Consider the following 24,661-nt stretch of genomic DNA (forward strand, 5'->3'; position numbering starts at 1 on the left):
TCGTTAACAGCATTTTTAATTTGCACATTAAATATTTTCATGCACCGCTATTTCAGAAGAAACTATACAGCACAAATAAATTATCGCATCCTGATCGCCTTGTTCACACCGTTTTTTCTGTGCAGCGCGTCGAACGGAACAAACTCAATTTCATAATACTTGCAAATTCATTTGATTGTAGCTAAAATATGAAGTAGGCTCATCATACAGACAACTTGAAACCATGCATAAATATACTTACATTTATTATTATTATTTTTTTTTTTTTTGATTTTTGCAAAGAGTGTTAAAGCCGTTTAAACCTTTGAATTCTAAGGTGGGCTGTATGGATCGCACTATCAGAGTTTAGAAACTCTGACGTTACAGGAGTGAGTGAGTGAGTGCCTGGGGTTTAACGTCGAACTCAAAAATTTTTCAGTCATATGACGACGAAGGAATCCTTAGGGTGTATGTAATATGCTTCCTTGTCGCAGGGCGGATTTCCATCGCTTTTTTATCTAGTGCTGCTTCACTGAGACGACTTACCGAAGGCAAGTAAGCCGCCCCGCCCGAGCCATTATACTGATACGGGCCAACGAGTCGTTTCACTGTCACGTTCATGCTGAACGCCAAGCCAGGAAGTTACAACTTCCTCTTTTAAAGTCTTAGGTGTGACTCGACCCAGAATTGATCCTGAATCTACCGCTCCCGAAGCGGACGCTCTACCAACTATCCGGGCCGGTGGCGTCACAGGAAGTCTTTTCAGCTTTATATCACGATACTGAATGTTGTAATAACTCTTTTAACCCATGAGTAAAAGATTACTTAAATAATGTTCTCAAAAATCCATTCCTTCTGGTGAACATTCGTTATTCAGTACATCGTTGTATTCCAGTCGATGTTTCCAACCTTCAATTATAATCAACAATTTGATTTCATTTATTTGCTTGGTGTTTTACACCGTACTCATGAATAATTATCATCAGTGACATATACACGAGTCTGTATATATATATATATATATATATATATATATATATATATATATATATATATATATATATATATATATATATATATATATATATATATAACAACATATATATTGATAATTTAAGCATAAACTTATTTATACATGATATAGTACACGTGTACAGTTATCGAAATATGTAGTATCGAAATATAAAACGACTTTTTTATTCATTAAGTGATACATATGATATGATCTCTTTAAGCATTATAGTGGGAGGAAACCAAGCAGAGCCAGTCAGACTGTGTCATTTACGGTAGGGCAGAGAGCGAACTGTAAAAACGGCACGAGACAATACCTGTTGAATACATCATGCCTTTCTTTGTGTAGGAGAATGTCAATGTAATAATGGGAAATTATCAATGCTTCATGTGACAAAATCCTACAAATTAACAAAGAGATCAGATGCAGATCACAATATCATATCCTGGTAGCTTTAAATCGTGTAAGGTTAGATACTGAACCCCGTAGTTAGCACAGTTTCTGTACAGCGGTATCGGGCTTCTGTACAGCAGTATCGAGCATTTAGCACCTTCGTTCGTACAGTATTAGTGCTGCAAATGGTCATTGATAATAAAAACAATTTAATTGGAGGACAAATTGAGTTTTGTGGCTATGACAGCTGTATAGCATTCATTCTGGCCATATTTCAACATCTGTCTGGGTCATTACAGAACATCCATCCAAATATTTATATTTAAATTACCCCTAGATCTCACACTTTTCATTCTTATTCTAACCACAAGCATTCAGAGGTGTGCATAACACGGAATCCAAGATAACGGCAGTCAACGATATAGGGGCTATATAACGCCCCTGTCAGAGGCGGCAATGATTATAAAAAGTTTGCTGAGTGATTTTCCTTGCATCCGTCTTGCATAGATGATGGTGATTCATCTGTTAGTGTCAAACAACCTATAGTATTTGTTTTTATTAACACTATTTAATAGATATTTAATAGATTATCTATAGACCAGAAACTACTTATGTAAGTCAACTGAGATGTTCAGCAGAACAAAAGCGAGAAAAAAAACTGATAGTTTGGTAAAAGACTTTCCACCGCCAGCTGAACACTAAAAAGTCCAAATCGAGAATTTCCACTGTGCTATAGTCACGTGAACTGAACATGTTCCTCGCTTCCTTCATCACAGCTCGATCGCCATCAAATACATGTAGGTCAGTTAACAGGTGTATTTCGTCAACCACTATTACCTCCGATTATATGAAAGTATATAGGCAAATACAAGTAGATCGAGTTTGGTCCAATCTTTGGAATATGGTACAATGGACTGGTGCATGGAAAGTCGAAGGCAATCTAGTCTGCGTCGTGAACACGGTGAAATTCAGCCTGTGTCAAAAACAATGGGAACATTTTCATCAGTAAGGTTAGAAACCAAAGATTCCTCACAAATTAGTGGCACTGGTACTGTAACATAAATGGCCAAAACACATTAAATTGAGAGAGTGAGTGCTTGGGGTTTAACGTCGTACTCAACAATTTTTCAGTTATATGGCGACGAAGGAATGCTTAGAGTGTATGTAATGTGCCTCCTTGTTGTAGGACGGATTTTCACCGCTCTTTTATCTAGTGTTGCTTCATTGAGACGCATTACCGAAGGTAAGTAAGGCGTCCCGCCCGAGCCACTATACTGATACGGGTCAACCAGTCGTTGCACTATCCCCTTTATGCTGTAATTAGAGATCTTTAGTTAGACCTTTAGTTGAACTTGTAACTAATAACTTCACACTAGAGTACATAAACTGATCCTGATTTGAAGTTACCAGTTACAGAAACGATTAGGTGGCCTAATCGTCAGAGCGTCCGCCTCGAAGTCGGGAGACCCCTCGTTCAACCCTAAGACTTTAAAAATGGTACTTCCTGCTGCCTCGCTTGTCAGTGAGAGGTTTGAGCATGTACGTATAGCTGATTGGAGCAGTGTCAGTATAATGTGACTGGCTGGGGTGTTAATGTCTGGTGTCTTCGACATGATACTTCAGTGGTGGCAGCACTTTTGCGACATGGACTTGCCCTGCCACAAAAACACACAATATGTATGTACACACACCGCACGATTCCTCGTCGTTAAACGCCAAGCATGCATGCATCCATCCATCCATCCATCCATACATACATACATACATACATACATACATACATACATACAAACTTGTACTTTTAAATTAAAAAGGTCTCAAAAAAAAAGGTATTTTCATAATGCTGGTTTCCTCTCCGGTCTTACGTGGGAAGGCCTGTCGCAACCTGCGGATGGTCGTGGGTTTCCCCCGAGCTGAGCCCGTTTTTCTACCACGATTATGCTGGCCGCCGTATCGTATAAGTAAAATATTCTTGAGCACGGCGTAAAACACCAATTAAATAAATAAATAAATCTCTAATGTCATACATAGCCCTCTGTCTACTGAATAACATTGGGAGCTATTATGATTTCTGATCGCTTGCTCTGTCACTGAAATCCCCAGTATTGTCATTCATGTTTTATCAGTTGCGTGCTGGGAGCCCCTGACAGTACTGGGTCATCCCCACATGATTAGAATCCTTTTATGAATCATCCCGTCTTGTATACAGGTCAGCATACTTCTCACAGTGTACATACCTGCTGGTGCTCTACGTCTACAGTCACACCATGCATTGGCTCCCCTGAAACAGACAGACATTCATCATATGTGTTTACCACAAACTAACAAGAAATAGTGTGAAGTGGAGCTGAGTAGGAGACGTGGCAGTGCAGTGGGGTTGAGTGGAGTAGGAAGAATCTATAAGTGGGAGTAAGGGGGCTACAGGTTAGGTGTAGCAGAGGTGAAGCTAGGTGGGAGTAAGGAAGAACTACAAGTTAGTGAAAGTTAGATGAAACTAAGTGACAGTTAAGTGGAGCTGGGTGGGTGGGGTGGAACTAAGTTGGAGCAAGAAGAAGTTACAAGTAAGGAGAGTTACAAGAGTTAGGAGAAACTAAATAGCAGCAAGGTGGGGTTGAGTGGAGTAGGGAGGAGCTACAAGTTAGTGAGAGTTAGATGAAACTAAGTGACAGTTAAGTGGAGCTGGGTGGGTGGGGTGGAACTAAGTCGGAGGAAGAAGGAGTTACAAGTAAGGAGAGTAACAAGAGTTAGGAGAAACTAAAAGGCAGTAAGGTGGGGTTGGGTGGAGTAGGGAGGAGCTAAGTTGGAGTAAGGAGGAGCTACAAGTGTGAGTTAGGAGAAACTAAGTGAGAGTTAGGTGGAGCTGAGTGGTTGGGGTGGAAAAGTGAGATTTAGAAGAAACTAACTGGCAGTAAGGTGGGGTTGAGTGGAGTAGGGAGGAACCCCAAGTGAGAGTTAGGTGGAGTTACAGGTAAGTGAGAGGTGGAGTTACAGTTAAGTGAGAGTTAGGTGGAGTTACAGCTACAGGTGCTTGGTGAATCTACATGTACATATAAGTGGGAGTTTAGTTAGGCCAAGCTAAGTTCCACCACCCACTTAGTTCCAGTTCCCACTTAGTTCCACCTCCCACTTAGTTCCACCATCTCCTACTCAAGGTGGAATTATTGGACGTGTAAATGGAGCTATGTCGTCATCAAATAAATATAAGTGGGGATATAAAAATACATGTAAGTAGGTGTTAAATGGAGCTTAGTAGGGGTTCAGAGGTGCTGCCTGTGACTGGGAGTTAGGTAGGGCTAAGTGGGAGTATCAGTTAGGTCGAGCTAAGTAGGAGAAAAGTAGAACTAAGTCAGAGTAATGTGGAAGTAAGAGGGGGTTAAGTGGAGATAACCGTAAATGAGAGCTAGGTTGAGCTAAGGAGACAAGGGAAGTACATATAATTGGTAATAACTGTAAGGCACTCGTATGTGGAAGTTAGTTCAAGCTACATGTAATCTGCACTTAAGTGGAGCTATGTTTGAATCAACTTGGGGGGGGGGGGCTTGGGGTAATGTGTCCCTATAAGGCAATTAAGAGGAGCTAATTGGGAAAAGTGGACCTAAACGTAAGGGGGAATTAGGTAATGCCAAGTATGTGAAGTGGGAGTCAGGTGGAGCTAAATGACCGTTAGGTCAGTTTAAATCAGAATTATGTGGAGTTAAGTATTAGTATGGTGGAGGCAAGAGATAGAAAGGTGGAGTTAAGTGGGAGTTTGGTGGAGTTAAGTGAGAGTAAGGTGGAGTTAAAGTGAGAATTAGGAGGAGCAAAGTTGGAGTATGGTGGAGCTAAGTGGGATTTTGGAGAGGTTAAATGGGAGTTTGGTGGAGTTAAGTGGGAGTTAGGTGGATGTAAATGGGAGTGAGGTGGAGCCAAGTAGGAGTGAGGTGGAGCCAAGTGGGAGTTAGGTGGAGCCAAGTGGGGGTGAGGTTGAACTAAATGGGAGTGATCTGGAGGTAAGTGGGGGTAGGATGGAGTTATGTGGGAGTTTGGTGGAGTTAAAATAAAGAGTTGAAAAGAGGGTGAGTTTTTGAGTTAGGTAAATTTAAATAAGTATTTCATGTGGAGTTAAAAGTGGGAGTTTGCTGGGGTTAAGTGAGAGTAAGGCAAAGCTAAAGTGAGAGTTAGGTGGAGCTAAAGTTAGATTTAGGTGGAGCTAAGAGAGTGTGATGAAGAAATGAGTTAGGTTAGAGTTTGGCCAGATTGTGACATAAGTGGGAGTCAGGTTGAGTCAAGTGGGAGTTAGGTGGAGCCAAGTGGTAGTGACGTTGAACTAAGTGGAAGTTAGGTAAAGTAAATAGATATGTTAGATAGTCTGAAGTGGGAGTTGGCTGGACAAGTGGGACTTAGCTGGAACTTAACACATGTAAGTGAGAGTTAGTCGGCGCTACTTGTCAGTAGGAGATAGGCAGAGCTGCGTGAGAATGATCAAAATCGTTACAGTTTTGCGAGTATTCACATTATTCACATGTAAATCTGGCTGCACATGATTGTCCTGTCAGATTTAAGGTACGAAAAAAATGAATAAAAAAACTCATGAAGAGAACATTAGTACCTGCTCCGTCTGTTGGCTGGTCGATGGGGCCCCTGGTTGTCAGAGTCTTACTTTTTATCCAATTGCGTATTTTTCCTCGTTTACAGTAAGCAATAACTAGTAGACAGAAAAAAGCTATCAGCAATAAAACAGCCAGCCCAATAATAAGATAATTCATCTGCGAATCCGTTGCTGAAGTCATGGGAGTATCTGTTGTGGTAACTGTAACAGTTCTGTTGCGTAAATGTGCCAAGTAATCTGAAGGACAAAACAAGGAAATCATTCTGTAGATAAATATAGTGCTGTACATATAAAAGACGGTTTGTGTAAAGTTGTTCTGATACAAATATTAGGCCTTAGATTTGGTATTAAAGCCACCAAAGCGACACAAGAATGCAGTTTTCAGCTCAGTACATTACGTACTTTCTGATAATCTGGTATAAAGACAATAGTATGAACTAGACATTTTTAAAATTTTACCTTTAACCATCTAAAACTAATGAGAACACGAAACCACACGCCTTTTATATTACTATAACATAATTTCGGTACTTTGTCATATCAGGTTTACTGTTATTGTTAGCTACACGCCTTCAGCCAGTAAGTGAAATAAACCATAATATTTTGGAGGAGTAGAAAAAATGGTGGGATGCCCTACATGGACATCTAAGGGTTGTTGTACATGATAATTTACACATGCAGCCCTACATGGACATCTTAGGGTTGTTGTACATGATAATTTACACATGCAGTCCCATGATAACTGACACATACAGTCCTACATGGGCATATTAGGGTTGTTGTACATGATAATTTACACATGCAGCCCTACAGGGACATCTTAGGGTTGTTGTACATGATAACTTACACATGCAGTCCTACGTGGACACATTAGGGTTGTTGTACATGATAATTTATACATGCAGTACTACATGGGCACATTAGGGTTGTTGTACATGATAATTTACACATGCAGTCCTACATGGACATCTTAGGGTTGTTGTACATGATAACTTACACACGCAGTCCTACGTGGACACATTAGGGTTGTTGTACATGATAATTTACACATGCAGTCCTACATGGACATATTAGGGTTGTTGTACATGATAACTTACACATGCAGTCACACATGGACATATTAGGGTTGTTGTACATGATAATTTACACATGCAGTCCTACATGGGCACATTAGGGTTGTTGTACATGATAATTTACACATGCAGTCCCACATGGACACTTTATGGTTATTGTAAATGATAATTTTCACATATTGTCCTACATGGACACATTAGGGTTGTTGTACATGAAAATTTACACATGCAGTCCTACATGGACACATTAGGGTTGTTGTACATGATAATTTACACATGCAGTCCTACATGGGCACATTACGGTTATTGTACATGATAATTTACACATGCAGTCCTACATGAACACATTTACACATGTAGTCCTTCATGAACACTTTTACACATGCAGTCCTACATGAACACATTTACACATGCAGTCCAACATGAACATATATACACATGCAGTCCTATATGAACACATTTACACATGTAGTCCTTCATGAACAATTTTACACATGCAGTCCTTCATGAACACTTTTACACATGCAGTCCTACATGAACACATTTACACATGCAGTCCTACATGAACACTTTTACACATGCAGTCCTACATGAACACATTTACACATGCAGTCCAACATGAACATATATACACATGCATTCCTATATGAACACATTTACACATGCAGTCCTACATGAACACATTTACACATGCAATCCTACATGAACACATTTACACATGCAGTCCTACATGTTTTAGGTAAATCTTAATTACTGGTCATTTTATACATATTCATGCTTTTTCAATTTCGTATATTTGTTCTTTGATGAGTAAACCTTATGTTCAGCCCTAATTTTCACCGTTCCATTAAGTTTGTAGTTCAAATGCACCATATGATCACATTCAAATTTGCTGATATCTCACCTCAGGAGACTCTAAAATAGGAATGTACATAGATTAATACTAATGCAGAAGCAAGCAAACTGCAATCAAAAGTATGATAACTCAATGTGCTTGGCCTTATTAAGGCAGTAGTGGATACCAGCAACCTTAACTGGAGTACAAGTGCAGGACCTTGTATTTAATTTGTAGATGAATTAAATTCTATGTTAGGGCTTATATAAAGTACCCTAAAATTCTTCTACCTTTTCAAATATGGAGAAGCAACTTTCGGTGCAATTTATGCACATTTTAGTTTGATTTTTGGAGACAAAACTACATGGGTTGGAGTGGCAAATTCCAGGCCTCCACAATTTAGCAATTACAGTAAAGGTTGGAAACGCTGTCAAAAGACCTGAACTGCGCTCAATGAGTTCAAGATTTTGAAACAAATCTCCTGTTCAGATGCTATGCAACACACCGATTCTGCTTTACATTTGTCCAATTCATTTTTCGGCGTATTTTTCTCACATTTCGGCCTGACATGAATATTAGACCAATCCTCTTTCTGCAATGTTGAGGTGGAGTTGGACCCATGAGTAAGTTGCCGATTTTTCCTCATTCTGAAAGTTTAATTGATATCAGAATGAATGGCAGAAATATAGAATATGGGGGTAGTACTAAGGCTAAATACACATTAGACGCACGAGTGTGGCTTAATTGATCTGACGATGTGCTAACATATGAATTGGTTTGATCTCCTCGTTGACACATAAACCTAAATATAGCAGGCCAGTCCTTGTTATAATGAATTCCCGAAGCTTGTTGTCAGGAAGCAAGTTTTCTTTTTCCAAAACCAGCGATTTCATCCGGGGAGTGCGTGAAACTTTCATTCGTGGAGCTATAGGCCTATATACATTTATATGTACATTCAAACTTACCCTGACAATTCTTCTGACACATCATGTCATTTTGATGTCCATAATCGCATATTCTTGAGCATCCTGAACACTGATTCACGGCAGGATCCCAGTATTCTAGGGTAACATTACATGAATGAAGTGTTCGTGCAAAATCAAAAAGACAGATAATAGCTATGATAAGGCAGGAGATCAGCTTGGAACACAGAACTCCCATGATGTCAAACCATGGGACGTGTTTAAAGTCACTAAGCAAGTAATAATCTCACTTTTTATCATAACAAATTCTCAACAAAAAAAGCAAATCAAGATGGAGGACCAACGTAAATTCCCCATGTCATTCAGACCTATTTTAGGTTTCGGTGTAGTGGGGACGGCCTACCCTGACGACTGACGGCTTGATGACCGCCTGTCAGCTTGAAGTAGAAGGACGGGGCAAAACAATATCAAACTACTTCCTTTGTGCACAGATTCCGTCAGGTCTATACATACATTATAGGTAGGTATACAAATTGGACAAGTATTTGCCGAGAAATCGAGAGATTTATATTGCAAATAACCCAGTGGCCTGTCAGCCATCCGGTTTATAGAAAAAAAGGATCTAAAGTAGACGGAAACGGATTCATACTGCTAATATATTAAGTTATCTGCGATAATGTGACAATAATATACGTGATTCCAGGTTTAGCACTTCAGTCCAGATAACATTCGTATACACCACAATAAATCGCATGTATTAAATATTACGCTTTCAATTTGCATTTATGTCTATAAAAAGTTAAGCTTTATTGAAACTACTACTGTACTGTGTTCATACTGTATGTTCGTGAGTTCGCTGTATAAATATGTGTTTTGTACGGGTTTTGTTGAGATAATGTAACTGTGTAATTTATGTTGAGATAATGTAACTGTGTAACTTATGTTGCGATAATGTGACTGTGTCACTTATGTTGCGATAATGTGACTGTAACTTAGTTTGCGATAATGTGACTGTGTAAACTTATGTTGCGATAATGTGACTGTGTAACTTATGTTGAAATAATGTAACTCTGTAACTTTTGCTGAGATAATGTAACTCTGTAATTTGTGTTCAGGTCTTACTTTCATTCTCCATTTTCTTATCTTTCCACTCAGTTAAAGACGAATTTCAAATTCGAATTATAAATACTGTATTTCAGTTATGTTTATAGGTCTACTTACATGTATTAAAGTAATTTTTTGTGAAGTTTGGTCAATGTCTTATCAGAAATACTAACCTGTTTCAGTTTAAGCCGTTTGCATGCTTTTAAAAGTGCCAGATTTTAAATGAGTGAAATACAATACCTTAAATTTTACAAAATGCATAATTTGTTGTGAAGAAATAGAGTCGTGCTTTCTTGGTTCCCTCAGATTAGGGTATTATCTCACTGAGGGGGATTGGCTGTTGTGCGTACACATACCTCTGCTAAATGTTTATTGCCTCTTGCTGAACTGTAAGCCACAGTTCCTGAACCTGAATTGTACCTGAACAGATAGAGACTTATAAATAATGGAAATTAAACAGAAAATGTCACCAGTATTTAGTTTAAAAGCTCTTTTTACTTCCGTATTCTATTTGAATTTCGTAAATATTATTGAACGACCAGTTGTATAGTTTGTATGATCTTGTTCTCACAGTGTGCGCATTAATGTCAAACATAACCTCTAGACTCAGCCTGTTTCGTCTTATTTAAGCCGTATAAATCCGTTTCCGTCTTTGCAAACCAACAGATCCTATTTTTTTATCAGCTACCTGTCGTGGTTTAGAAATTTAGCGATTTCTCGGCAAATAAAATAGTTTTAACTTATTAGGTATGTATAGACATGAAAAATCAGTCGCTTCACTATCGATTCTATAACGCTTTGCCCTATCCCAATACCACATGACAGACCGCCATCAGTCCGTCGGTCGTCAGAGTAGGCCGTCTTTTAGGCCGTTCCGTTCAGACTAGGTTACTAGCCAGTTGATATAAAACTAGGATCTGATCGTTTACGCAGATAGAAACGGTCTCGTGACTTAAGTCACCTGGAATAATGTGATAATTACAAACCTGATTTCAGGTGTAACACTTTAGTCAAGATGACATGCATGTACACCATATCTGATTTCAGATTCTGAATCAGTTTTGTAATTATCACCTGGAATAATGTGATAATTACAAACCTGATTTCAGGTGTAACACTTTAGTCAAGATGACATGCATGTACACCAGATCTGATTTCAGGTATAACACTTTAGTCAAAATGACATGCATGTACACCATATCTGATTTCAGGTGTAACACTTTAGTAAAGATGACATGCATGTACACCACATCTGATTTCAGGTGTAACACTTTAGTCAAAATGACATGGATGTACACCACATCTGATTTCAGGTGTAACACTTTAGTCAAAATGACATGCATGTACACCATATCTGATTTCAGGTGTAACACTTTAGTCAAGATGACATGCATGTACACCACATCTGATTTCAGGTGTAACACTTTAGTCAAAATGACATGGATGTACACCACATCTGATTTCAGGTGTAACACTTTAGTCAAGATGACATGCATGTACCCCATATCTGATTTCAGGTGTAACACTTTAGTCAAGATGACATGGATGTACACCACATCTGATTTCAGGTGTAACACTTTAGTCAAGATGACATGCATGTACCCCATATCTGATTTCAATAAATCGCATTTATGAAAAATTGTGTTTTTAATTTCCAATATGTCTAAAAAATGTCTGATAATGGCAATGACCAGAACAGTAGGCGTTGGCACCACATAATTCTGTTTGTCCACTGATAATGGCAATGACCAGAACAGCAGGCGTTGGCACCACATAATTCTGTTTGTCCACTGATAATGGCAATGACCAGAACACCAGGCGTTGGCATCACATGATTCTGTTTGTCCACAATGTTAAGCAGTATAAGTTACTACAGAATGAAATAAGGCTTGCTGATTTAAGGTACAAATTTTTTTTCTTTCAACATTGAGCAATTAATGATTTGCGGTATATGTAGTAAAAAAAAGAAAGTCTTCAGTGTTAATTTCAAGGAAAAGTAAACTGAGTAAACCGTGTGGATAGAAAAATAGAGGAGAAATGGTAAGATGTTATGTGTGTTAATTGTATGTAAAAAATAATCAGGGAAACTTGAAGATAACCACATTTATAAATGTGTTAGACCGGCGTATCTGGGGTAACCATATATATATACCGGTACAAGTAAACTCGTTTTTGTACCTGTTTACATGTGTATAAATGCAGATATATAGATACATATGGAAATATGGAAATCATTTTTGGTGTGAGCGTTGAAAAAATCTCGTAATATTAACCCTTGCAAGGTTAGCTATTGTATTCAGCCAAAAAGTGTGTATATGTGTATATCAATATTACTTAGGCTAATTTTGTTTGTTTTTTTTTTAAAATCGTCTCAGTGTACCCCTTTGTCGGGGTAAAGTGGGACAGTCATTTGGACAAAGTGGGACAGTCATTTGGACGAAGTGGGACAGTCATTTGAGCAAAATGGGACAGTCGTTTGGGCAAAATAGGACAGTCATTTGGGCAAAATGAGACAGTCATTTGGACAAAGTGGGACAGTCATTTGGGCAAAATGGGACAGTCATTTGGGTAAATTGGGACAGTCATTTGGGCAAAGTGAGACAGTCATTTGGACAAAGTGGGACAGTCATTTGGTCAAAGTGGGACAGTCATTTGGACAAAGTGGGACAGTCATTTGGACAAAGTGGGACAGTCATTTGGACAAAGTAAGACAGTCATTTGGGCAAAGTGGGACAGTCATTTGGACAAAGCGCGACAGTCATTTGGTCAAAGTGCGACAGTCATTTGGACAAAGTAGGACAGTCATTTGGACAAAATGGGACAGTCATTTGGACAAAGTGGGACAGTCATTTGGTCAAAGTGGGACAGTCATTTGGACAAAGTGGGACAGTCATTTGGACAAAGTGGGACAGTCATTTGGACAAAGTAAGACAGTCATTTGGGCAAAGTGGGACAGTCATTTGGACAAAGCGCGACAGTCATTTGGTCAAAGTGCGACAGTCATTTGGACAAAGTAGGACAGTCATTTGGACAAAATGGGACAGTCATTTGGACAAAGTTGGACAGTCATTTGGGCAAAGTAAAACAGTCATTTGAACAAAGTTGGACAGTCATTTTGTCAAAGTGGGACAGTCATTTGGACAAAGTGGGACAGTCATTTGGACGAAGTGGGACAGTCATTTGGACGAAGTGGGACAGTCATTTGGGCAAAGTAGGACAGTCATTTGGACAAAGTGGGACAGTCATTTGGACAAAGTGGGACAGTCATTTGGTCAAATTGGGAGAGTCATTTGGACAAAATGGGACAGTCATTTGGACGAAGTTGGACAGTCATTTGAGCAAAGTGGGACAGTCGTTTGGTCAAAGTGGGACAGTCGTTTGGTCAAAGTGGGACAGTCATTTGGTCAAATTGCGACAGTCATTTGGACGAAGTGGGACAGTCATTTGGACGAAGTGGGACAGTCATTTGAGAAAAATGGGACAGTCCTATGGGCAGAGTGGGACAGTCATTTGGACAAAGTAAGACAGTCATTTGGACAAAGTGGGACAGTCATTTGGGCAAAGTCGGACAGTCATTTGGACAAAGTAAGACAGTCATTTGGGCAAAATAGAACAGTCATTTGGGCAAAGTGGGACAGTCATTTGGACAAAGTGGGACAGTCATTTGGACAAAGTACATGTATATCGATCGTTTACTCAAAATGCCTTCTAGATAGTTGCGTTTTCAGCGTGCAAAACATAAAAACAGGAAAATTTATCCACACAATTAATATGATATAACCGATATGTTTTTAAACAATAATAAGCCGTTATTCAAGCGAAAATGGGATATAATAAAGCTAGCATGGGCTGTAGGAAAGGTTTCATAGGCTGTGGGAAAGGTATCATAGGCTGTGGGAAAAGGTATCATAGGCTGTGGAAAAGGTATCATGGGCTGTGGGAAAGGTATCATAGGCTGTGGGAAAGGTATCATAGGCTGTGGGAAAGGTATCATAGGCTGTGGGAAAGGTAGCATAGGTTGTGGGAAAGGTAGCATAGGCTGTGGGAAAGGTATCGTAGGCTGTAGGAAAGGTATCATAGGTAGTGAGAAAGGTATCATAGGTTGTGGGAAAGGTAGCATAGGCTGTAGGAAAGGTGTCATAGGCTGTAGGAAAGGTATTATAGGCTGTGGGAAAGGTATCATAGGCTGTGGGATAGGTATCATAGGCTGTGGGAAAGGTAGCATAGGCTGTAGAAAAGGTGTCATAGGCTGTAGGAAAGGTATTATAGGCTGAAAAATGATTTGTGTATATATGGTTAAATCTATTAACGATGGAAAAGACGTAAAAATTACTTGAAGTTCAGACGAAAGAGTGTAAAAAGTTGGTTGTATACATAGTCTTAAATATTTTTTTTTATTTTTCCTAAATGAGAAAAAAACATTTCAAAAAAAATTTTGTATGGTGGGTACTAGGCACCACTTCTTGGTATGTATTGTTCCTGCATAATAATGTTTTAAATGAGGATGTAACACAATCATGTTTAATAAATATATATTCGTGCTAGAATTTGGTCGTGCAACTAACAAATGTGTTCAGTCTGGATTTTAATCATATTTATATTTTTAATATATTAATAAACATTATAATAATTTATTTTTAAATGAATGTCTATGCATGTAACCAATACATTTACATTGAAATAAAGTTATTATAGACAAGCATCACATCCTTATTTGGAACAGTATAATGCAAAAACGATATACATGTATGCCAAAGGGGGTCCAAAGCAGCCATCATACAATATTTTCAAATACCCATTTCTTTTGAAAGAAAAAATCGAAACAAATATTAAAGACCATATTTACAAATAACTTTTCACGCTCTTTCTTTTGATATTGGCTTCATTTTTATGTTTCCTTCTCCATGAAATTAATTTGCAAGTTCTTGTTAATGACAAGATTACTGGAGTATTTGTGAACGCTGCATGCAATGAAAAGCTGGCATATGTATATGGAGTGAGTGGGTGAATAATCGAGTGAGTGAGTGAGTGCTTGGGGTTTAACGTCATACTTAACAATTTTTCAGTCATATGACGACGAAGGAATCCTTAGGGTGTATGTGATGTGCCTCCTTTTTGCAGGACGGACTTCCATCGCTCTTTTATCTAGTGCTGCTTCAGTGAGCTTTACCAAGGCAAGCAAGACGCCCCGCCCGAGCCATTATACTGATACGGGTCAACCAGTTGTTACACCATCCCCGCAATGCTTAACGCCAAGCGAGGAAGTTACAACTTTCTCTTTTAAGATCTTAGGTGTGACTCGACCCAGGATTGACCCTAGATCTACCGCCTCCCGACATGTATAAAGAACAACTACTGGTAACTGTGCATCTATGGAAGGGGATACCCGCCAAAACGGTATGCGTGTAACTTCTGCTATGTGTCTACCGACATTCGGCTATGTGGTTACCGAAATGTGGGTATGGTATGTAATCTGAAGGTTGCAAATTCTGATGCCGCAGGTTCTGTCTTTCTAACGAGAAAGCTTGTAAGCGCGTTGGAATTTCAAGGGAGGAATTAGCGCCCCCTGGTATCATAACGGTGCATCACCTAAGATGAGCGCTCGAGCAGCTCTCATCTGTGGCGGTGGCCAGTTTTGCCAACAGGGATCGCCTCTGTCAAGGGTAAATTGAAATAACAACCGCTCCCGAGTCAAGAATAACGACATGTCGTTTCAGGTGATTTCCAATGTTCGAACGTAGTTTGTGCTCTTTTGTTTCTTACTACCTAAGAAATATTTTCTTTTGGTGAAAGGTAAATTTATTAGACTTTATGTTTTACAATATTATTATCCTCGAGACTATTTTGGGTATGTTTTATTGTGTTGGCTGTTGGCTAGTACTCTCACGACTCTTGGTACATGAACGGGCCGTAGAACTTTACTGGTAAACTTATGTGTTCGTCAGTACATCAACGTGCGGAAAACCTCCACGCATGGGGATTCCAAGACTCCCGTGATGGAGATCAAAACGTCTCCTATCAGATAATATAATACATTATAATCAGTGGTTTTCTCGTCAAGAAAAACGACCGTAATTTTCAACACACAATCAACCTAAAAGAAAAATATACTGGTACTCAAAATTGCTACGTTTTATTTATTTATTTTTTTAAAATACTGTTGACATTCTTAAACATATTGCCCTTATATGTGGAGGAAAATATACCACTTGTTTTACATTCTGTATTTTGATACAACCTTTCTTTTATTTCATGCACCTGTAAATGCAGTCTACTGAATCTGTTTATTAAATGGCATTTTGCGGGAATATATTTGTGCTGTGTTTTATTTATTTATTTGATTGGTGTTTTACGCCGTATTCAAGAATATTTCACTTGTAGGATGGCGGGCAGCATTATGGTGGGAGGAAACCGGGCAGGGCCCGGAGGAAACCCACGACCATCCGCAGGTTGCAGCCAGACCTTCCCACGTAAGGCCGGAGAGGAAGCCAGCATGAGCTGGACTTGAACTCACAGCGGCCACATTGGTGAGAGACTCCTGGGTCATTACGCTGCGCTAACGCGCTCCCCAACTAAGCCACGGAAGCCCCAATTTGAGCTATGAGGCCATAAAATATTATACTCACAAGTGATAACACCATGGTGATTTACTTTCATAAGCATAAAATCCATATCGGGATTTTTATTTTTTGTTATTGTTATTTATTTGTGTTTTACGCAGTACTCAAGAATATTTCATTTATACGACGGCGGACAGCAGTATGGTAGGATGAAATATGTCCGGAGAAACACACGACAATCCATATTCACTGTATTTCACACGTTTGACTTGTGTGACACAATGACGTCGAAAAACATTTCCACGAAAAGAAATCTCCTTGAGAAACTCATTTCACACAGTCGCAAAAAAAATATGTTGTATCGCCAATAAAACAATATTAGGCCTTACCGTGAGGATGTCGTCTATTGATAGAGTATTACTAACAGTTCGTGTTTAGAACATTTACGGTAAACATGGCCTGATTTTTCTACGTCACTGCTCCATTTTATTTGTAGCGTCGTAACTAGCATCGCACTATACAAATTTCGCATCGACTGAGATATAAAAAAAAAAACAAAAACATTCTATAACCACCCTGGCTACCCTGAAATGAGTTAAGATCAGTGAGCGCACCGGAACTGGCGACGTTACAGTAGTAACTCATCCATGATTAACGTCTCATTATCTTAGCAACAGGACACAGACCCCCATTACAACTTCCGTTTTTCGGTAGGGACGATTGTAGTTCTGTGAATTTTAGGGTATAAAGTCTTTTTTTGCTCCCAGGCGTCCATTTTTGGTGCACAGGTGCATGCTTGGTATTAAAATGCTGGAAACTGTTTAAACTTTGAGGAGGTATGAGCTTTATTGATGAAAGTTTGAAATTCTGGGCGAGAGGACACAAGGTGTGAGGTAGTGATGAGGCTGCGAGTGACGTCCCCTTGGCGTTGCTAGGCACGCCTCCCTGCTGCCGGCATGGAAAGGTCCAGATTTTGACGGTCAACCTATGTCAAGATTTTTATGGCTTCTTTCTCACAGGCTGGGCCAGGTATGCACCAAAGCTTATTGGCCACGGAATGTTTGGGACTGAGCTACAGCGCTAGACGTTAACATTGTCGCTTATGGAAAATTAATGGGGGTCCGAGGCCAACAACGACGACAACTGAACAGTTTGCCGTAAAGTGGACTGTACTGCCAGGATTGGGAGCGATTATTATTTTTTCGCCTAGTTGATTACAGCGCCTCCTGTTATCATTATGGCACATCGCCACAGATGAGAGCACTGTTGTAAGATGTGTGTGGCTAACAGCGTCTCATTACTGGCACATGCGTCTCATCCCTAGCCAGAACTGCAATGGTGGAAACAAATGCACGCCATCGAAAGACTGAACCAGCGGCATCACAATTTGCAACCTTCAGATTACATACCATACGCACATTTCAGTAGCCACATAGCCGAATGTCGGTAGACATATAGCAGAAGTTGCAGACTTACATAGCAGTGTAGAACTTGCAACGTTCAAAGTTACACGCATACGGTTTTGACCGATATCCCCTTGCATATGAGTCCCATAGGCCTATCATTATGGATTCTTTGCAGAACTACTTTAGGCAGCCTCCGTGGGCGAGGGGGGTTAGCACGCCACTCAGCAATGCAGTCGCTGTGAGTTCAAGTCCAGCACATGCTGGCTTCCTCTCCGGTCGGACGTGGGAAGGTCTGCCAGCAACATGTGGATGGTCATGGGTTTCCTCCCACCATAATGCTGGCCACCGTCGTAAAGTGAAATATTGTTGAGGATGGCGTAAAACACCAATCAACTAAATAATTAAATAAATAGAACTACTTTATATGATAGGAATGGTTGCGAACTGAGGAGAACAAGAAAAATACCTCTCATTATAGAGCCCGGGGGGAACCCACAACCATCCGCAGGTTGCTGGCAGACCCCTCTCATTATAAAAGCACACACAGTCCTGAGTGTAGACCAAAAGGCTAACACGTAATTTGTGCACTTCTAAACGACTGCAAAAGGAAATTATTTTTCGTAAGGTTGTACACCACTAATAAAATTTATTTAGTACATTTACATTTATTGTGAGAGACATTGTTCAAGAAAATACTTGGATTTAGACAGTAATCTGCTGGATCTGATTGGATACATCAACCACTAAAATTGTATCCAAATATCAAAGGTCCATTAGCAGTTAGTGTGTTCATCATGCACCAAAAACCTGCTGTGACGTCAATGTTAACAATATGGTCAGCAATAGAATCCAGTCTTTCGAATTCATTTTACTCTTTTGCACAAATTGTAAGCAATGCATACATTGAACTATATTCCTACAGAGCGAGTGCAAATGGTCATGGGTTTCCCCCGGGGCTCTGTCTGGTTTCCTCCCACCATAATGATGGCCGTCGTATAAGTGAAATATACTTGAGTAAGGCGTAAAACACTGATCAAATAAATAAATAAATACAACGTGCTTCATCTGATATGTACGTCTAAACTTCACATTGTGACGTGACTTTAAATGCTGGTCAAATAGTTACATGTACATACACATATATCCATATATATGCATACTATCTCCTGAAATCTGAAAGACTGCTGATTTCAAAATAATTTCAACGTTCATCTCTGTAGTAGTCATAAAACATAATTTCAAACTTCATTTCAAATTCAGCATTGAATTTTCAGAATTGATAAGAAGTCGATAGTTCAACTTTTGAGCTAATTTGAAAACGGTCGCACAGATTTTAATATTCGAAGTAGGTTTTTCCAAGCGTTTAAAACTAAAACTATTAACAGTGCAAAATATAAGGAGACTTCAACACTCTTTTATTAATACCTTTAAAATTAAAAATAAAATATCAAAAAATCATTTGTTCATATTTAGTAGCTATAGACTAGTGCAAAATTCCAAAGCATTTTGGGGGCCTCCGTGGCTCAGTCGGTTAGCGCGCTAGCGCAGCGTAGTGACCCAGAAGCCTCTCACCAATGCGGTCGCTGTGAGTTCAAGACCAGCTCATGCTGGCTTCCTCTCCGGCCGTACGTGGGAAGGTCTGTCAGCAACCTGCGGATGGTCGTGGGTTTCCGCCGGGCTCTGCCCGGTTTCCACCCACCATAATGCTGGCCGCCGTCGTATAAGTGAAATATTCTTGAGTACGGCGTAAAACACCAATCAAAAAAAAAAAAAAAAAAAAAAAATCAAAGCATTTTGTTGAAAATCCAGCAAAAAATTCAAGTCTAAAGAATGTCACCATATGGCTGTTTAAGAACTAAATGGGAGGAAAGAAACAAAATAAATGTATCAGGGGTACCTGAGGTGTGACAGAATTCATCCTTAATTCGTCTCCTAATTTGTTGTCTTTGACAGTTTTTTCTCCAATCACAAAATATAGACAACCTAATTTGTGAAGTTTTGAAAACTTTTATGCTCTATGAATGCATGATTAAATTAATGTTTTATCTTAACAGTTCTGAACAAAACCTACATCTATGTGCTTACTAAGCACTCCCCGGATGGCACCCAGCATAAACCACAGACCTTTGGCAAGCCACACTGGTGAACGAAAAATAGTCTCCTTCTACTGATGGTCCAACCAGTCATGTTTCCTTGCTCTAACCTCAGTGCCAAGCACCAAGTGAAGCAGCAAGAAGTACCATTTTTTAAAGTCCTTGGTATGACCCATCCGGGTTTGATCACTGGTCTCCGGACATTAGGCCAGATGCTTTAACAATTAGGCCACCTAAGTAGTCGATAGCAATGAGAAAAGGGAATAGAGAAATTCCCTTTTCATATGCCAGGTTTGAACCCACATCTTCATGTGTGCTGGTGCTTCATTTATTTGTTTATTTGATTCGTGTTTTACGCCCTGCTCAAGAATATTTCACTTATACAACAGTGACAAGCATTCCTCGTGTTTCAAAGACAAGCACCGCTAACAACTACACCATGACCTGCTACCATTATTATATCTTAAGCCAATTTATATATATATATATATATAATTGGCCAGTCCAATATGTTACAGAGGAAAACTATGTTGTCATGTCACAGTCTTGACATAACATTATCGTGAGTCAGCATTTAAATATGTCAGCAATGAGTCCAGTCCGCTACAAGTATACATCAGTGAGATTCATTATATAACCAAATAACTTTATTCATTCAGCAATGATATGCTAGAAAAAACATGTATACAAAGATTTCCAAAAACAAAACAAATAAAAAAAAACATCTGTAAAGTAAAAAACAAAATAAATGTATACATAAATAAATAAATAGGACGTAAAATTTCATAACTCCTCATGAAATGCAGTCTTATTTTTGTTTGAGCTGTCGTTTTTCCCAGTAGGGGAACTGTTCAGTGTTGAGGATATCACATAATCAGGGTGGTCTATCACATGAAGTCTGTTACAGTCTGCTTCACTTAATTTCTGCCTAACACTTCTCCCGTCTGGCCACTGAACAGTGAGGTGGACAGCAGACGTGTCCGACAAACCAAAATGAGCTACAGGCTCCATCTGACACAAGTAGCCTGAGCCACAATCAATGATGACTGTCTGCGTCTCTGCCACAGAGTTGGTCACAGACACTTTGGCCCCTCTGGCTGGTGCTGTAAATTTGGTCCTGGGGAGAACTCTTATCCAATGGTTGCTGTTTGTGTTTACCACTCCATAAATTTGGAGAGGCTGAGCACGATCTTCTCCATGTGAAACAAGCAAATCAAGGTTTCCATCTCTATCAATGTCTGCCACGGCAGCCCCTGTTCCACAGCCGTCTGTTTCCACGGCATCTCCTATCGCCATCTGCTCAATGTCTGGCAGACCCTCGGGACCATGTGACGTTACACGGAATAAGCGATTCGGTTGAGGATTATTCTGTGCGTAAATATTGTTCATAAATATTTCCAGATGGCCATCGTTGTCAAAATCGGCTGATATCACAGTTCTAATTAGTGAAGGAGTCTCAAACTCTGACGTTGCTACATTTTCAAACTTTATTTTACCATTTTCTTCTTTCTGTAAGAAAACTCTATGCTTGCCTTCCCAATTTCCATGTACAACATCAATTCGACCATCTTTGTTGAAATCTGACAAGTAAACACCTCTACCATTTTCTTCCTCATCCCTTAAACCAACCTGATTAGCTACATCTATGAAGGAGCCATTTCCAAGATTTTTAAAAAGGAAATTACTTCCTGGGTTTTTCAACCTGGGATTTCCTTCGTTATTAAAGAAAATATCACTTCTACCATCGGTGCTCAGTATTGGCCCCACAACAATACCCCGCCCACCAGTAGCTTTTTCAATCCCAGCGTCCATAGCAACATTTTTCAATATAATATACCCATCTTCAGCATTATTTTCTGGATGTGCAACATCCATTTCAATCAGAGCAAACTTTCCCGTGCCGCCTTGCGAATAGGTAGCTATTATAATGGAGTATTTTCCTGTGCCAAGTCTATCGATGCAAGCTACGGATCGCCCGGCAAAGTCTTTAGCATCTATTTCACTGTTCAGAGGATCTGAGAATAAGTCCACGTATTTCCTATCTCTCCACTTGAATAGTTTGTCACCATAACTTGATCTTCCAGCGTACGCTCGGTTCGTGTTTAGAAAGTAGATCTCTTCTCTACCATCGCCATCGATATCACAGGCACACACCCCAATGGCTTTCCCTTCCACGTCACGCAGCTCTGTGTACGGGGTACCGACTTTGGCGATGTTGTCAAGCTTTCCTGATGAGGTGTTGAACTTGAGAACGAAATTTGCTCCAGCAAAACCGGCTACGATCCATTCAAAATCCCCCGTGCCATCAGCGTCAACATCCGACACCGCCACGCCGTAGTTTCTCTGCAACGTGTCAATGTCATCCAACCAATTCAGGCGTTTAAACATGCCTGCAGCAGATAACTGACACAATAGCAATATAAACACGAATGCCAGTTGCAATTGCACCCATATCAGACCTTGTGCGGGCAAAAATCGAAAAGTTAATCGCTTAACACGGACCATATTTCCCCACAAACCTCGTATAAGCGTGCCAGCAGCAGACAACAACATCCGGTAAGGTGCACTCTGGGAGAATGTCTCCGGCCGCATGCGCAGACGCCGTCTAGGAATATTTCAATGAGCAGCAGCCAGAAAATGAGGTGACTCAAATTTGATGGCATTACCAATATACATGGATCTAATTAAGGTAACCATGTATCCGATAGAATAGTGAATGTCTTAAGCCTATGCCTCCACGATCCCCGTGACCATACAGTTGAATGTGAAGGCACAAGTGATGATACTAAGTGACAGATCGGACCGAATCCCATGTGGGTCTGCCATTTTTACCCAACTTATTTCCAAGAGCTGTCAAACAAATGATGCGATTTTAACACTGGACCCGATTAAAGGACACACCACCTAGACAGTATGGATACCAGGTATGGAGAGAATCAGCCACAGACGGAAAATGACATCATCGAAATTGAACCGATCGAAGATTACAATGTTCACAAAGTAAGTACTGCTGGCAGACCTTTGTTGTTATTGCAAGTTACACTTAACTTGAAAAGCTTAGGAGTGTTTTGGGATGTTGTTTGATCAAAAATTCTTAGTCTTAGGCAACTTGTTCAGTCTCAGCATGCATTCAGAGACAACTTACAGCCACGTATGAAAGTGTTTAACCTATCCGTACAGGATCAAGTAAGAGAAGTAAAATGCAGTGAGCAACTTTGAAATTGTGAGTCATTTTTGTAATGTATGTGCTCATATGATCTGGTTTTGGTGCCTGAATGAAATTGACATCATCTTCAAACAGTTATATGGAACCATATTTAGCTATCTTTAGTTTTGACACTCCATACCATGGTGAATGAGTGGTACACACGTAGAAAATTTTTAGGAGCAGGAAATGGGAGACCTTGGACTAATATAGGGTTATAAGGTTACGTATAAGTCGTAGACGTCAGAATTTATAATTTTTTAATTTTTCTTATTTGAGCGAGTGGTTAGTCATATGACGACAAAGGAGTCCTTGGAGCGCATGTACGTGTAATGTCACTCAGTCCCTCTTTAATCTAGTGTTGCTTCACTGAGATGACTTACCAAAGGCAAGTAAGCCGCACAGCTCAAGCCATTATACTGATGCAGATCGACCAGTCATTGCACTGTCCCCTTAATCTTAGATGTGACCCATCCAAGGATTGACCCTGTATTTACCGCTCACGAAGCATACGCTCTACTAACTGACCCATCGGGGCCGGCCCTTTCTTATTTGACTGTAATGAGAAAGGGATGGCAAAAATAAAGGTCAGCATTGATGATGTTGGCATAACATGATTGTACCTCGCATTTTATCAATGCCGTAAAATCTTACTTTTTATAGTTTTGTCTTGACATCTCAGAGTATGTCATGCATGTATATGCTAGGGAGAACTAGCTACCTATCTACCTACAGTGCCTTCCTACTTGTACGCGTCCATTAATTAATCTCTGTATAGATCAGCTGAAATCGTCTGCTTGCCGACACTACAAGTACATCCATTTTCCAGGTGGCGCAGTAACATGCGTAAAAATTAATATGTTGATTGGGTTTGGTGGTGGGGTGGTGGACAGTGGCCGTGGGGTGATGGGGGAAGGGGTTTGTTTGAGGGGCTTAATCACATAATTCCTTGTCAAAATTTATGGGACGGTTAGTGACCTGGCTCTGCAAATGGATTCTCTGTGCTTTGCTCTGAGTGACAGAAGTGGTGTGTGACTGTGTATGGTGTAAAATATCAAAGGCAGTGGTTATCACAAACAGTTCCAACGACCTGGAACTGTAAAGGACATGGCCTAAAAGGAGAATGGTCTGAGCAGGGTTGGGTCTTATCTTTAAAGCCATTCTCCTGCATGGACAGAATTGTTTTTTTTTTCCCTTGTGTAAGATCCCCTGAGACATCCTGTAGGCTATATGTCAGGATTTAGGGCCAAGAAGACAGGTAATGATCCTGAAGCATGTCTTACAGCCATGAACACTAGGTCAAATTTTGTAGGACTTGGAATCTTGTGACTATGTTGTCTTTGATATCAAACAGTGTTGACTGTTCCAGTCAGGCAGCTATAGAACCCTTGGAATTATCCTGTTTTTGAGCCTCACTAAGAAAGGCCCGTTTTCTTCTCTTTTTTTTTTAGTTCTGTCAGAATTTATTTAAAATCTGATTCATGTGGCAG

General features: G+C 39.8%; 4 protein-coding genes across 6 annotated transcripts in view; 1 reads left to right on the forward strand and 3 right to left on the reverse strand.

Moving 5' to 3' along the window:
• Nucleotides 1-1,147: 1,147 nt before the first annotated feature.
• LOC135463639 (uncharacterized) lies at nt 1,148-10,751 on the reverse strand. 3 transcript variants are annotated; one of them, XM_064741003.1, is made up of 5 exons: nt 9,207-10,751; nt 8,846-8,941; nt 5,973-6,209; nt 3,622-3,665; nt 1,148-2,357 (listed from the first exon to the last, which is right to left on the reverse strand). In XM_064741003.1, the coding sequence occupies exons 2-5, from the start codon at nt 8,868-8,870 to the stop codon at nt 2,325-2,327; spliced, it is 339 nt and encodes a 112-aa protein (XP_064597073.1). In that variant the 5' UTR covers nt 8,871-8,941; nt 9,207-10,751; the 3' UTR covers nt 1,148-2,324. The 3 variants fall into 3 exon arrangements, with proteins under 3 accessions (XP_064597073.1, XP_064597072.1, XP_064597071.1); XM_064741002.1 differs by having other exon boundaries at nt 9,172-10,751; XM_064741001.1 differs by having other exon boundaries at nt 8,846-10,747.
• A 2,922-nt stretch (nt 10,752-13,673) lies between these two features.
• Nucleotides 13,674-15,340, reverse strand: LOC135464049 (uncharacterized). Its single transcript, XM_064741525.1, has 2 exons — nt 15,335-15,340; nt 13,674-14,177 (listed from the first exon to the last, which is right to left on the reverse strand). The coding sequence occupies exons 1-2, from the start codon at nt 15,338-15,340 to the stop codon at nt 13,674-13,676; spliced, it is 510 nt and encodes a 169-aa protein (XP_064597595.1).
• A 5,386-nt stretch (nt 15,341-20,726) lies between these two features.
• On the reverse strand, nt 20,727-22,463 carry LOC135464113 (cartilage acidic protein 1-like). The gene has a single exon (XM_064741605.1). It carries the CDS (start codon nt 22,352-22,354, stop codon nt 20,750-20,752), a length of 1,605 nt encoding a protein of 534 aa, XP_064597675.1. The 5' UTR covers nt 22,355-22,463; the 3' UTR covers nt 20,727-20,749.
• A 117-nt stretch (nt 22,464-22,580) lies between these two features.
• The window catches only part of LOC135464050 (calmodulin-regulated spectrin-associated protein 1-like), a 49,953-nt gene continuing 47,872 nt past the window's right edge, over nt 22,581-24,661 (forward strand). Inside the window, 1 exon segment of the mRNA XM_064741526.1 lies at nt 22,581-22,966. Coding sequence (XP_064597596.1) covers nt 22,880-22,966 — 87 coding nt within the window. The 5' untranslated portion in view covers nt 22,581-22,879.

This window comes from Liolophura sinensis, chromosome 3, assembly GCF_032854445.1.
Source record: "Liolophura sinensis isolate JHLJ2023 chromosome 3, CUHK_Ljap_v2, whole genome shotgun sequence".
NCBI lineage: Eukaryota > Metazoa > Mollusca > Polyplacophora > Chitonida > Chitonidae > Liolophura > Liolophura sinensis.